Source organism: Cuculus canorus, chromosome W (genome assembly GCF_017976375.1).
Source record: "Cuculus canorus isolate bCucCan1 chromosome W, bCucCan1.pri, whole genome shotgun sequence".
Classification (NCBI taxonomy): Eukaryota; Metazoa; Chordata; class Aves; order Cuculiformes; family Cuculidae; genus Cuculus; species Cuculus canorus.
The window spans coordinates 6,101,646-6,115,920 of record NC_071440.1 but is presented as its reverse complement, the minus strand read 5'-3'; the positions used below and the strand labels follow the sequence as shown (position 1 = coordinate 6,115,920).

The 14,275-nt window shown below is 36.7% G+C and overlaps 1 protein-coding gene across 2 annotated transcripts in view; it reads right to left on the bottom strand.

Moving 5' to 3' along the window:
- Window positions 1-2,003: 2,003 nt before the first annotated feature.
- The window catches only part of LOC128850284 (regulator of G-protein signaling 7-binding protein-like), a 52,955-nt gene continuing 40,683 nt past the window's right edge, over window positions 2,004-14,275 (bottom strand). The window contains exons 4-6 of one of the 2 annotated variants that reach the window (XM_054053307.1): window positions 7,269-7,419; window positions 5,380-5,450; window positions 2,004-2,095 (exon numbers count right to left, since the gene is read on the bottom strand). In XM_054053307.1, the coding sequence (XP_053909282.1) occupies window positions 2,004-2,095; window positions 5,380-5,450; window positions 7,269-7,419 (314 nt within the window). Of the gene's footprint in view, window positions 2,096-5,379; window positions 5,451-7,268; window positions 7,420-14,275 lie in introns of those variants that run through there. The other variant, XM_054053308.1, reaches the window with a different exon arrangement.

Sequence of the window (14,275 nt, the reverse complement as noted above, 5' to 3'; positions counted from 1 at the left end):
TCCTGTGCCTTTAAGGCTTCCTCCTTGAAGAATGTCTAGCCTTCCTGGACCCCTTTGCCCTTCAGGACTATCTCCCAGGGGACTCTCTCAACCAGTGACCTGAAAAGGCCAAAGTCTGCCCTCTGGAAGCCCATGGCAGTGGTTTTGCTGACCCCTCTCCTTACTTCACCAAGAATCGAAAACTCTATCATTTCATGGTCACTAAGCCCAAGATGGCCTCCAACCACCACATCTCCCACCAGTCCTTCTCTGTAAACAGCAGGTCAAGCGAGGCACCTCCCCTGGTAGTTTTGCTTACCAGCTGGGTCAAGCAGTTATCTCCCACACATTCCAGGAACCTCCTGGACTGTTTCCTCTCTGCTGTGTTGGATTTCCAGCAGATGTCTGGTAGGTTTAAGTCCCCCATGAGAACAAGGGGTAGCAATTGTGAGACTTTTGCCAGCCACTTGCAGAATGCTTCATCTACCTCCTCATCCTGGTTGGGTTATCTATAACAGACTTCCAGCAGGATATCTGTCTTGTTGGCCTTTCCCCTCATCCTTACTCATAAGCACTCAACCTTGTCATCACAATCATTGAATATTATATAACTGTTGAATATATATATAACATTGAACATATATAACATTATATAACATTGAATATATATAACTGTTTGGGTGTTTCCTGTGACAGGAAAACAACATCATCTTATCCCTTATCCACCACTAAACCTTCATGCAGTAAGAAGGAATTTGATTGCTGTTGACATGCTGAGTCATGGTGGAATGGCAGAAGGGCTCATAGTCACCTTCCTCATGTATTACTGACTACACGGGCATGGTGACCTGCTCTATACAGTACTTACAGATTGTTATGGGTTTCATAGCGTTGCGCTCTAGTACAGGTTTAGTTGTGGTGCCTTGCCTATCATCCTGAAATATCAGTACAATGAGTCTAACTTGGTCATATCTGTTGCTGCTACTAGCTGTCATTTTAGCATTTATATATCCATAAGAATTTTTTGTCTGTCTTTGTAAACATACATCTTGAAACAGAAACATTAACAAAATTTTTTGTAGTACTCTGGCAACAAAATTAGAAGAAAACATATTCTGGCAATATAACTAGAAACAAGACAATGTTTAATTTAAATAAAAAACTTTATTAACAGTGTAAAATATTTAATAGCTTGCAGTCTGAGATAGTTCTGGCATGCCCTATACGAGTTAATACTTAGTGACATGCAGACATCATGCTACAAATCCTTCTGGAAACAAAATGGATTGGTGTGTTTCACATTGTTTATTTCAATACAACTTATTTTGTGAAGTTATTTATTTTTTTCAAATAGCTTGTAGAGATACTATAGGCTTATGCATTGTATAGTATGTAGGTTTTATGCTTTCTTCGTATTTACAAGTTCTGAGTATTTTAATATATGGTTTGTGTGTCATAAATGAAGATATTTTTCTATGAAGCTTTTAATTTGAGATATAGCAGAAGACTAAATATGAATGAGAGCACTAAAAGGAACTAGAAATTTTGTGTAAATTCTGTTACAATATTGTTTAAATGTTTTAGAACTATAATACTTTTGCTGTTAAATAGTTTTCTATGCTTAAAGACTTAGAATATGATCAAGTATTTTAATATAATACTATTAAGAGTACTGTACTATGCACAAACTTTTAGCTGTAGCTTGAACAATAAAAAAATCTTAAAAATTGCCCATTAGCCATAATTCATGTCTTCTCTGAATGGTTGAAAGTAAGCATGCGAAAAATACTTTAAAAAGTTTTTAAAACATTCTTAGTTATTCTAGATCTATTCCACAGCTAGTTCTTGACCCTCATAACTTTAGACTATTAAAACCCTTATTTTGAAAAGAAGGATGGAGCAGAAGAGAAAAAGCAATAAGCTAGTGTAGAAAATATACTTTATAATCAAAAGTAGTAACGTATATCTTTTCAATGGTCAAATGATAGTGGTTTAATCAGTTATTATTTTCTATATTTAATCTTCTAACTTGAGACAAGACAACACAGTCCAAAGAATCTTCGCTTCTGTCTTCTCACTAATGGGTAAGGAGTCAAATTTAGGAGGCTGCTGTCATCTGTGATGGAAAAACCCACATTTTAATACAGCAAGTACACATGCACACATACAAAAGACTTTATATCATTTATGTGTCCTAACAACATCTACAAGATCAAGTAGTAGATCCCATTGTTCTAGGGACAGAGCAAATAATAATCTGATTTTTGTATACAAGAGTCTTATAATGCTAATTGTCGGGATCTCCATGATAATGCAATAGAAATTTTGGCAAGAATACCAGTTGAATGATGAAACCTAAAGGAAATTACACCTTCAGTACTGGGAGACCTAAGCCAAAATATTCCTGCATGGATGAATAATATTAGGGTCACAAATAAAACCTAAAGATTAGTTTGACATCTTGAAGATATGCAAGTTTGGAAATTGCTGATCCTAAGGTTAAATTCTGGCTTTATTCAGAGATGAAAAAAAAATATTATTGAGTAGTAGTTTGTGTACATCAGTGAGAATTTCCATTTAGAACTCCAACATTGGAACATCTTGGCATATCAAGACTAAAAGCACTTGTCCGGGAAAGTTAGCACGATATGCTCACTCTGTTTCTAGTTAGCTTTCTACCCTATATATTAATTCCTTTTAAATTCATAAAAAATGTATATGTTATTGCCTGTACATATGTTAACTTATGCACTGTAAGCAAACTGTCTCAAAAAATCTTTATAATTTACTTTGAATTTAAGCCATCTTCAGGCACGGTTTCAGGCTAAGAATTAAGCCTCTTTATTTTCCTGTTCTTGTTACATTAGGGATTTGGTTTTGGTTGAAGGCTCTAGATACTACTGTAACACAAATACTTAACTATAAGAACATAGGTAAGAATTCTGAATTTCTTAGCATAGAAATTTCTTCCATAGAAAAAAGCAGGTCTGTGAGCAGTCAATAACATTATGTAACACTCCCGTGGGCTTACAGTCTTAACTCCTTTCCAGCTGTCACTGAAATCAACAGAAAAACACTCACTGATTTAACTGAAAGCAGGATCAGGTCTTGTAAAGATCTGTTCATTCAATGGAATTTAGTCATCTTATAATCATTCTCTTAAACCATGCTTGTAATTCATATAAATGTAAAAATTGCAGTCCAGGCCACTGGCATAGGCTTCCTAGAGAGATGGTCAATGTCCCAAGCCTGTCAATCATAGAATCATAGAATGACTAGGTTGGAAGGGACCCACTGGGTCATAGAGTCCAACCATTCCTAACACTCCCTAAACCATGTCCCTCAGCACCTCATCCACCCATCCCTTAAACACCTCTAGGGAAGGTGACTCAACCACCTCCCTGGGCAGCCTCTGCCAGTGCCCAATGACCTTTTCCGTGAAAAATTTTTTCCTGATGTCAAGCCTGAACCTCCCCTGGCAGAGCTTGAGGCCATTCCCCCTTGTCCTGTCCCCTGTCACTTGGGAGAAAAGGCCAGCTCCCTCCTCTCCACAACCTCCTTTCAGGTAGTTGTAGAGAGCAATAAGGTCTCCCCTCAGCCTTCTCTTCTCCAGGCTAAACAACCCCAGCTCTCTCAGCCGCTCCTCATAAGACTTGTTCTCCAGCCCCCTCACCAGCTTCGTTGCCCTTCTCTGGACACACTCCAGAGCCTCAACATCCTTCTTGTGGTGAGGGGCCCAGAATTGAACACAGTTCTCAAGGTATGGTCTCACCAGTGCCGAGTACAGAGGGAGAATAACCTCCCTGGACCTGCTGGTCACGCCGTTTCTGATACAAGCCAAGATGCCATTGGCCTTCTTGGCCACCTGGGTACATTGCTGGCTCATGTTCAGCTCATGTTCAGTCAGCTGTCAACCAACACTCACAGGATGTTGAAGAGACATTTGGGCAATACCCTTACTGACATGGTTTAACTTGGTCAGCCCTGAATTGGTCAGGCAGTTGGACTGGATGATCGTTGTAGGTCCCTTCCAGCTGAAACAGACTAGTTTAGTCTATATTAATTACCTATAATGCTGTTTGTTCTATTTACTTATACTGTTATTAAGGTTTAATTTATTAAAGGTCTTGGAATATTAAGAAAAATTAAATGCCATATGAAAAATGAGTATGACTATCCATTCTTGAGGCAACAATTCTCAGAGGTCATCTATAAACTATGATCACAACTGTAGTCTGTGGTGCAGCAAAACCACCACTTATGATTCCCTTATGTCTCAGAGCTTTTAAACTCTAGCTCACACATTTCCCATCCTGCTGCACAGGCGATCAACGGTTTTCTGGCCAGTGTTGAAGGGCGGCATAGACACCAGAGAAGAATTCTGTATGCCTTTGTCTCTGTTCTGAATTCAAGTTGGTATATGTTTTATAGTCCCAAAACTTTTCTTTTGTTTCCTTATTTCCATCATGCTCTTTTCTTCTAGGTTAGGCACAGACTTCATGGCATTTTTCCAGAATCTGTAGTGGCACATCTGTATCATGTATTGTAAGCAATTCCCTTTCTCCTTTCAAATAGCTTTCTATCAAGCCATCCTGCCATAAACACTTAATTGTATAATGAATTCATCCATTCTACATTCATCTTTTACCATATTATGATGAACATTAGACTGCTTAATAACTTGGGACAAGATCTAGGACACATTAGACATACTTCATCAGCTGTCAGTGTGCAAAGGCTACACAGCATTTAAGAAATACACATTATCAAGAAGAAACAAAAAATGAAAATTATTATCGTTTTTAACATTGTTTGCATGAAGAGAGTCCCTGTAGATAAGGAGTATTTAAGACTGCTGAGTCACAAAATGAAGGTCCATTGCTAAATACACACATAGGGTGGAGATCCTGTATTTGTATAGGATGCCTCATAGCTGGCTAATGGGAAAAGCAAGCTGTTAACAGTCTCAAGGCAAGTATCTCTTCTGCATATGGTCAGTGTCATATCACAGAAGCTGAAAGCCTTGCAGGGATAAAGCAAACTGCATCACTCAGCAGGATCTCTATCATAGTCTATGCAATTTACACTTTCATCACCTTTGAAAAGGAATGCCTCCTGACACAGGGAATTAGTTGTACTGCTGCCTTCATGTCACCAGGAAAAGCCTATTATTTTATCTATAGATGTTTTACCTATAAACTTCCAAAATACCTCATGTGAAACTCAAGGGGGCAGAGTTCACATATTAAATTCTGGCTCCACTGAATCAGTAGTGAAGGGACTTCACCTAGATTTTTCTTTATACAATTTCTACCAAAACCCCCTAGATTTTTCAGACCTAATGGAAAGTAAAACCTTTACTTATCCTAATTTTCTTTACATGAAGAATATAAAACCTACCTTGATTTTTCAGTGGTAAAGGCATAGTCTCCCTGAGTTTACTTAAAAGGTTTTTCATTTCTCTCATATCTCTGTGGAAATAAACATTTAAAGAGATAAAATAGAACAGCAGTTGAAGACTGAATGGAGAGTGGCTCACAGTATAGCTTTATATACTGAAATAATGGACCAATAAACCAAACTAAATAATACAAAAATCTATTAGGCAAGCATTTGGTTCAAATACATGTATCAGAAGATGCATACCAAAATAAACAGCAGTAGATTTAATAAGTCTGATTATCTAGTAGCATCCAGTCCAAATTTAAGATCTATTCTGGCAGTTGAGTATTAAATGAGCTGGTGGGGACAATGTGATCCTAGTGGCAAAATACACAATAGGCCTTAAAATTAGCACAAGTTAGTACTAATGTTAAGTTAATACTCCTTATCAGCATTTTGTAGCTCGTGCCATGAATGCATTTCATTGTTTATAAGGAAATTATAATACACATAGCTAATCCATGTCACGTAAGCTTCCTGCACATTAAGTGCAAATTTTAGAAACAGTGCTGTTACTCTCACCCCCTCTTTTAAGAGGACTTTGGCATGAAATTTGCTAAAAGGCAGAAGATGGAAAATATGATAACTAAATATCATCTCACAAGTTGCATATGAATGTTTTGAGAGAGGCTGTAAGTTGCAAAAAGATCCCTCTCTTACCGAGAGATGGCAGACCAGCAATTTTGTGTGCAGACTTATAATGTCTTAAGGCTCTCAGGATTTAAAAGCAGTGTGTTCTTGCCTCATTCATCTACATATAAAATGGTTCTTAAAAATGAAGCAGTATGACTTTCTTATCGCACATATTTTTTTCTCTGATTTACTCTCTCAGTAGAACAGAACTTTATTTTATATAAATAAACATGGTAACCATTAAAACCTCAGCAGCAACTTAATGTACAGAGCCATCAAAACAGGTATTTTTTGCAAAGAAATGTTGGCCATCAGGATTACTCCCTACTAAAGGGTCTCAGTTTTGTCTTTCAACTGCATAGTTAAGAGAGTAGGAGAAGTCCACATTGACATATCTGTGGATGATGTTCCACTCCCTTCCTAACACTTCCACGTTCATAACCATGGGTGGGCAGAAACAACTGACATGAACTAAATTCTGTGTTTTTGATTTACGAATGCAGAAGTGCAGGCCAGCAGATTTCAGGTATCACAGAATCGTTTAGGTTGCAAAAGCCCTTTAAGAACATTGAGTCCAACTATAAACCCAGTGCTAAACCATGACCCTGAGCACCACATCTACCGGTCTTTTAAATGCCTCCAGGGGTGGTGACTCCACCATCTCCCTGGGCAGCCTGTTCCAGTGCTTGACAACTCTTTCAGTAAAGAAATTTTTCCTAATATCCAATCTAAACCTCCCCTGGTGCAACTTGAGACCGTTTCCTCTTGTGCTATCACTTGTTACTTGGAAGAAGAGGCTACAATCTCCTTTCTGGTAGTTGTAAAGATCAATAAGGTCTCTCCTCAGCCTCCTCTTCTCCAGACTAAACAATCCCAGTTCACTCAGCTGCTCCTCATAAGACTTGTGCTCTAATAACCACTTAAGATGAGACAAAAGCTGCCTCTTTTAGAGAACCCGGCTTGCTAGCACTATAATTTTCCTACCCTTTGTTTTTGGCAATTACTGTCTGGTAATTAGTCGAACTATGAATGTCGCCTCTTTCCACCCTTCTTTTAGGAGATGCTCTCAGATATGTTAAATGTAACAGAAATCTATTAGACTATTTAATTTACTAACACCTTTTATAGTAGCAATACTGGCCACCTCATTGTAAAAGACAAAATAAATCCTAGACAGAAATTTGGTTTATTTAGGAATGAAGTACTATACATACCTTTCAGTGTTTTCAATATCTGTAGAAACCTGCCAAAAATGCTGTTGAATATCGGTTGGTGATGATGATGATGTGTCTTCTAAAATAGGTACTTTGGAACTCTCCTCCACTTTAGTATCTAGGATCTTGGGTGGGGCACAAGGCTCTTTTCCTTAAAATATTTAAACAAAACATGTATCTCCATTATTTATTAATTAAAACGTATGCTCAGATTATATCATTGATATTTTGAGCTTGATCTTGCACTGATTAAGAACTGTTCAGAAAGAGGGCAGACATCAATCTGCTAATCAGAGTGCTGCTATATGTTACTTCTACCAAACAAAACTAAGAGAGCTTAGAATTTTACTCAGTATTATGAAAATTTTCAGTTAAACTCCAGAGGCTCACATGTAACACAAAATAAGAGTCAGAGGACAAAACAGAACAAAATAAATAGGGAACTAGAGCATACATTCTGAAAGCAACTCCCAAAACTTTGACATTAAAGAACATTGCAATCCATGTCTCCTAGTATTACTGCAATACTAAGGGAAATAAAAGATAAAACTGTGCAATTTTGCACTTGACAATTAAAAAAGCAATACATAGATGCCACCATTCACGGCCCAATACACATTATATTCTGAATTTCCATGTTTACACTTGCCTAATTCATGCTTACTATATGAAAATGAAATGAAGTGTTGGAATTGACTGGGGACTTCATAACAGATCTGTCAGGGCTTTTGTCAGGGAGAGACTGGGATAAAGGATGTGAGCCATGATAGTGGAACATACAAGAGTGTTTAGTACTGGTGGGATTTTTTTGTATCCTTGCAAACCTCCTGGGGATTGTCTGATGGTATTTCTTTTCTGTAGTGGTAAGTACAGCCCTGGCACTCAGTACGGAATGGGACAAATTCTTCTTGTGAGCATCATTTAAATGAAAATTTTCAAATTGGAGTGCACTCCAGAAACATTATTGAGAAATTACAGTTTTTCCCCTCTTAGTTCTCTCACAAAATGGAGTAAACAGTTCTCAGAAAGAAACAAATAAAACTTTCTAAAAACAGAGGGAGCAACATCAATGTTTAAACTAATAGTATGAGGAGCTGAGTAGGAAATGATTTTAGCAATTTGATAAATTTTCACATCAGGAAAATCCTGAGCACTTCGCATAAGGTTTGACAAAGAACAGTAAGAACAAGAAGAGCTAATATAGTGGTGGTTATTTAGCCCATTTTTCTGGGACACTAGATACCAAGGTTGCAGATCATGCTATATTTCTCTTCCACGTCACAAATAAGTACCCCAGCTATCAGTCTTGTAACCTGTTGTGGTTTTTCTTCCTTTAAACTAAAAATTAGTGGATCTTAAGAAACTCTTCTTGAGCAGGTTCTCTAAACTGTTGTATTCTGGTAAATTTTTCCTTTTTTGAAAAAAAAATTTAGCTACTTGTCTGAATGTCAAATAGACATTACCTATACTACAAAGGATATCTGCCTAATGTTTTAATTATCCTTTAATGTCAGTAGGAAGCCTTTTTCCCTACTTCCCCCAGACTAAGTCATCTAACTATGACTCCAAGAGATAGCATGATTCTACTTAACAAGTTTATCATATATGAAAAAATGACGTCCTGTGTCCTTTCTCTGCTGCTTACTTTGGTATCCACTGATAACTTCTGCTTAGCCAGATGCCTCTATGAGCTGCTTTAACTCATCAAATGGTAGATTACCCCAACAAAAGGAAAAATAAAAGGTGAAGAGTTTTCTAATGAGTCAGATCAGTAATGAACGCAGCATTTTCCAGAGCAAGTGCCAGAGAAGGAGGTTGATCTTATGGCCAGAAGCAGCAGAAGGGAGGAAGAAGTGAAGGCAAGATGAGGGTGGTGGGGAGAGAGAGAGAAGAAGGGATCATGACCTTCCTGTTAGTAACAAGCCTTTATGTTGACTCAGTTGCTTATGGAACAGCAGCCTACGCCTACTTCCCAGATTGTGTTTTACTGTGTATCACCCTGTAGATATAACTTCCAAATTCTTTCTAGTTAACTGCAGCTTATGCTGTTATTTTAAGGGAGTTCATATTGTACAATTTTAATTGTTCATTTGTTTGAGCTTCATTATTCATCGCTTTTCCCATTACAAGAAACCCATAACACAATATACTGTTACCAATATCTCACTTACCACTTCTTCGTAAAAGATAATTGCCCCAGGGAAACCATCTAATTTGCCACTGATATCACAAGGTGTTATTGTTGGAACTGGACAGTAGTTTATTCTCCCATTTGAAGTGTTATGTTGGAACTCTGACCTGACATTTGGGGGCATGCTGTCAATAACAACCCTGTCTATAGATGCATCCTTCAGGGATGTGAAAAGTGATTCAATGGAAACAATAACAATCCTAGATGAAATAACAATAAAGGCTTTTTTCCCCAACTTGTGAATAGAAACACTGAGACTACAACTTTTCTTTATTAGCACGAATGTGAGCTCTGGCAGATTTAGCAGAAATAATGGCACATATTTTTTTTCAACTGAAAAGAGCTCTTTACCAGTAATTCTCTTGTACTGTGAACAAATCATGATGCCTTCCTTGAATTTCAGAGCATCTGCTCAATCACTTGAAAACAGTTAAAGAGTCAACTAATAATAAAGGCTTTGCTTGAATAATGTATATGACTCGGGCTTGACATTTCTACTACATGGCACAGACTGTGGAGAAACAAAAGCTTTTTAATCTTCTCATCCTTCTAGTGGGGGTAAGGATATATATTGTATTACACATTCTTAAAATAGGGATATGAACCCTAGATCTTACTTTCAATTTATTCAGTGGAAAGACTTTCATTAATTTCAGTTGGAGTTTGATCATGCACACAGTGTTTTCAGAGGTGTCCATATTCAGTTGCTTTTCTTGCCAGTTGACTAGACAGAGGCTCTTTTTACTGTGAAATTTTTAAATAAAAATTGATGTATTCTTCATCTTCTAGCCTCTGATTCAGCACATCTTTTTATTTCAAGAAGTGGAAAATTCCTTTGGTATGAAATTACATTAATTGAATTAAATAATGCTGAAGATCCAATTTGAGTGACAATAAATAAGAGGATAGAAAATGATCAGCTCAGTAAGGTGACATACATCACCTATGATCACTGTGCTTTATTTTCTTCACCTGTTGTGCTCCTTACTGCTTCTGTCATGCTAAACTATGCACCTACTCTTAATCATCACCTGCTACCCAAACTTACATAATGGGAAAAAAATCTATTATAGGTCCCTCAGAGCTAGTTAGATTCCACTGCAGATGAATAGAAAAGATCTTTGAGTGGAATAACAGAATTTAACAAAGCTGAGAGAACCCATCTCTCAAAGAGAAGGCAGCACTTGTATCAGACTTCTAACTTGGCAGTTAAGAATAAATGCACAAGCTCTAGATCATAGCTCAAGTAAATAAAGAGGAGAATATTAAAAGAGGAATATGAAAGAATCATGTAGAAAGTAAAGAAATGTGGAAAATATGTCTAACAGTCTGATGAACTTAATTCCTGACTTACACTTGGGATATGCAGAACTCAAATATTGTCTCATTGGAAATATCATTATCAAGGAAAATGCAATGGGAACAAGAAACATGTGATGGGAATTGTGTTTTACATGTCTGTTTTTGTTCTATTCATTTTGACCTCTTCAGTGTCCACATGAGAATGGGCGATTCTCTGGATTTTTTAAGTGCTTATTTCTCCACACCTGTGTGCTTCTTTTCTCTTGCATCTTATCTCTCTTACTTAGACATATCTACCAATCTTTAAACAGAATGCTGAGACTGTAGTATGTCAATTAAACAATCCTTCCTTTCTCCTTCAAAACAAATAGCATGTAATTTAAACAAAGCCAAATAAAACAAAATCCCTTCACTGAACTGAGGGTTTCTTTTTGTAATCTGCAACGTAAGCTATCACAGGCTTATAGGTACTGTTTTAAGGAAATACATGTTGTTTTCACAAAACACATACTGGAAAAACAACAATTATTCTATGAACTTCTTGTATGGTATATGATCCACAGTTATCTGTGATTTGATATCATTCTGATGTACCAACAATGCAGGAAAGAGTTCAGTTTGAATTTGCATCACAAAAGCCTAATGTTTTCTGTCCATAGTATGTATAAATGATTTTCCCATTAGACTCAATTCTTCCCTTTTTCACCTAAGTATTCAGGCACCTACCACTCTGGTCAGTGCTGGTATCCTTCTGCCATCAGCTATGTTTATACAAGTCAGATAGTACCAACACATCTCAATTACAGTGAAAGAACCATAATTTTTTCTTTGAGGCTTCCAAATAAACTTGTGGTAAGAATAAACAATATGTAGGTTACAAGCATTAAAGTATTTTGCATCTTATTCTGCTAAATTATTCATTGTATTAGGTTTGTCTATATGTCCCAGTGTGCAAAGACAAGACCACTAAATCAAGGTTAAATCAAATATGTTTTATTGTTCAAATAACCTATTATACCTGGCTACATAAAAAAAACTTATAAGCCTACCGACCCGTGAATTGGTGTCAATCACAGAGCAGGAGAAGGAGATGGAGCATGGTGCTCAGACAGAGTCATAGGTACTGCACCTTCAGGGCATCCCCTAGTAAAAGGTGTGTATGTAGTCCTTCTTAACTCCTACCCACCCAGCCCAGCTCCTTTTATCTTCCTCTCCGGGACTGGAAAAGGATCAGCAGCATCACCCGCTCCTCCTGTGGCCAGCGCGAGAGCAGCTGAGTGCCAGCTTGTTGTTTGTCCCATGCTAACAGTGATTACGACACCAGACCCTATCTCCATAACAGCTACAAAAGTATTTATAACTTTTAACATACTTTCTCACCACAAGCTGGCTAAGAGTTATTGCTTAAGCTAATTCACTACTTTACTCTAAACTTATCTAACATAAAATTCGAGTGTACAATACTTTAACAATATATATATATTGTCTATATCATGTCCCACAACGGATGATTATTTATTATCTCTGATACATTCATGTATAAACACATCATTTAGAAAAAGACACAGGAAAAAATAAAACTTTGAAACCATTTCATATAAGAAACTGTAAGATTCTGGGAATCTAATATATCCTGGACTAATTTTTTCCCATACATATTTAAATTCTATTAAAATGCCTAGAGCTATGTGTAAATAACTGAAAGCAGGAATTACTCTCCTTGGTTGTACACTCCTTTTTCAACAAGTTACAAACAATATAGTAGGATCACCTGATTCTGGACCATAAGAATAATATAGTCTTATAACTGTACATGAGCAGTGACTTATTTTGTTCAAATTCACCATAAATGGCTACCAGCTTCAATCCTTGTACTTCTTTGACAAGGCAGCTTTGACTATTTTTACAGCATGTTTTGAAATCTGGAAAACACTTCCAGCTCATTTTAACCTTCAAAACTGCTGTCCCTTCTTTTCTTTGGTTTGTTATATGGGCTAACTCCCTTAACTAGAAAAATGAGTGCCTTGCTCAAATGCTGCATAGCTAGCTAATAGAATGATTGCAATCTGCAATTTAGGATTTTAAAAAACATTTTCTAATATATGTAATTATATTACCAAACAAGTCAATTATATCTGTAGATGATCCTAAGAGATTAATGTTTTCTATGTAAACATGTATGGGCATTAAACTTCAGTACCATGTACTTGCACAGTGACATGCTATAATGATCCAATAATAATAGTAATATTTTACAGTTCCTTACAATGAAAGGAATATATTATTATTATTGATATATGAATCAGTAAAGCTTTTTTACCTGTTATGTTTACAATTACAAATTAAAATGTAATGAAGTCCTTTATAAAGTACCAATGTAAAACTTTGACACTGGAATATTGTGAATGAATACAGAAATGTATGCTGAATTGCACTTAAGAACTTTGAGGTAATTATGGATTTTTCTCATATCTTGACAACCTTGGTATTAATTTGGAAAAAAAGGGTAATCACATCCAGCAGCTTCCACAGACAGAAATTATGTCAACTACTACTTCTAATACCTTGCTAGCTAAGCCAGGATTTGCTTATGTAATCAAAAGAATAGTCAATGTTGGGAACATGCAATGTCAATAAAGTAAGCATACAGCATTTAAAGGAATTAGAGATGATTTTTGTAAAAACTTCAGAGGGGTACCTAAGCTCATTCAGAATATCTACCTTTCCATGAAACTCTAATACAAATTTTTCAAGTATTACCATGTTTAAGACCTGTGTTTGACACTGTTCCCTAAGGCACAAAGCTATATAATTCAAATGATGGAGTGGAACAAATAAAGCAAAGCCAGTATTAGGAGAGAAGCTTCAGGTTTTAGGTAAGTAAACTCATCTGTTGCTTGACAAAGTCTGAGAAAGATGATTCTATCCAGAGAAGTTCTGCATGAGCGTGGGAATGATGCAGAAGAAAACTAGGCAAAATGTTCTAGGGGTAAACAAATGCAGTGAGATTTCCTGGAAGAGCTGGAACATGAGCTGCCATCTGCCACCCTCCCTAATATGCATTTTCTATGGCAAAAGGAACAGCAAAATCCTTAAAGCCTTTATGTTAAGGACTGCAGGAAGACACAGGAGTTTCTCACAGTGCTGCCCTGAAAACTGGACTCTGTTTTCATGTGATCCTATCCAAGTTGCTTAAACTTAGGTCCTCAAAATAGTTATTGACAAAGTATTTCTAAATCTCTGATTGCTCAACCCAGACTCTGCATTCAGCTGTGACTGAAGCTACTGAGAAATTACCCTGTAAGCACATATAGCACTGCATAAAGTACACTGAAATCTCAGATTCTAAATTATCACTCTTTAGCTTTATCTCTTTGTTCCTTCTTTACAACATGACAAATTGCTACTACCTCACTACTCAAAGCAGTTCAGAAGACACTGCCATTAGTGTGAGTTACTGAGAAAGGTCTGAGGAAGAGAAGGATTCTGCCTTTAGAACAGAATTGTGTACAAT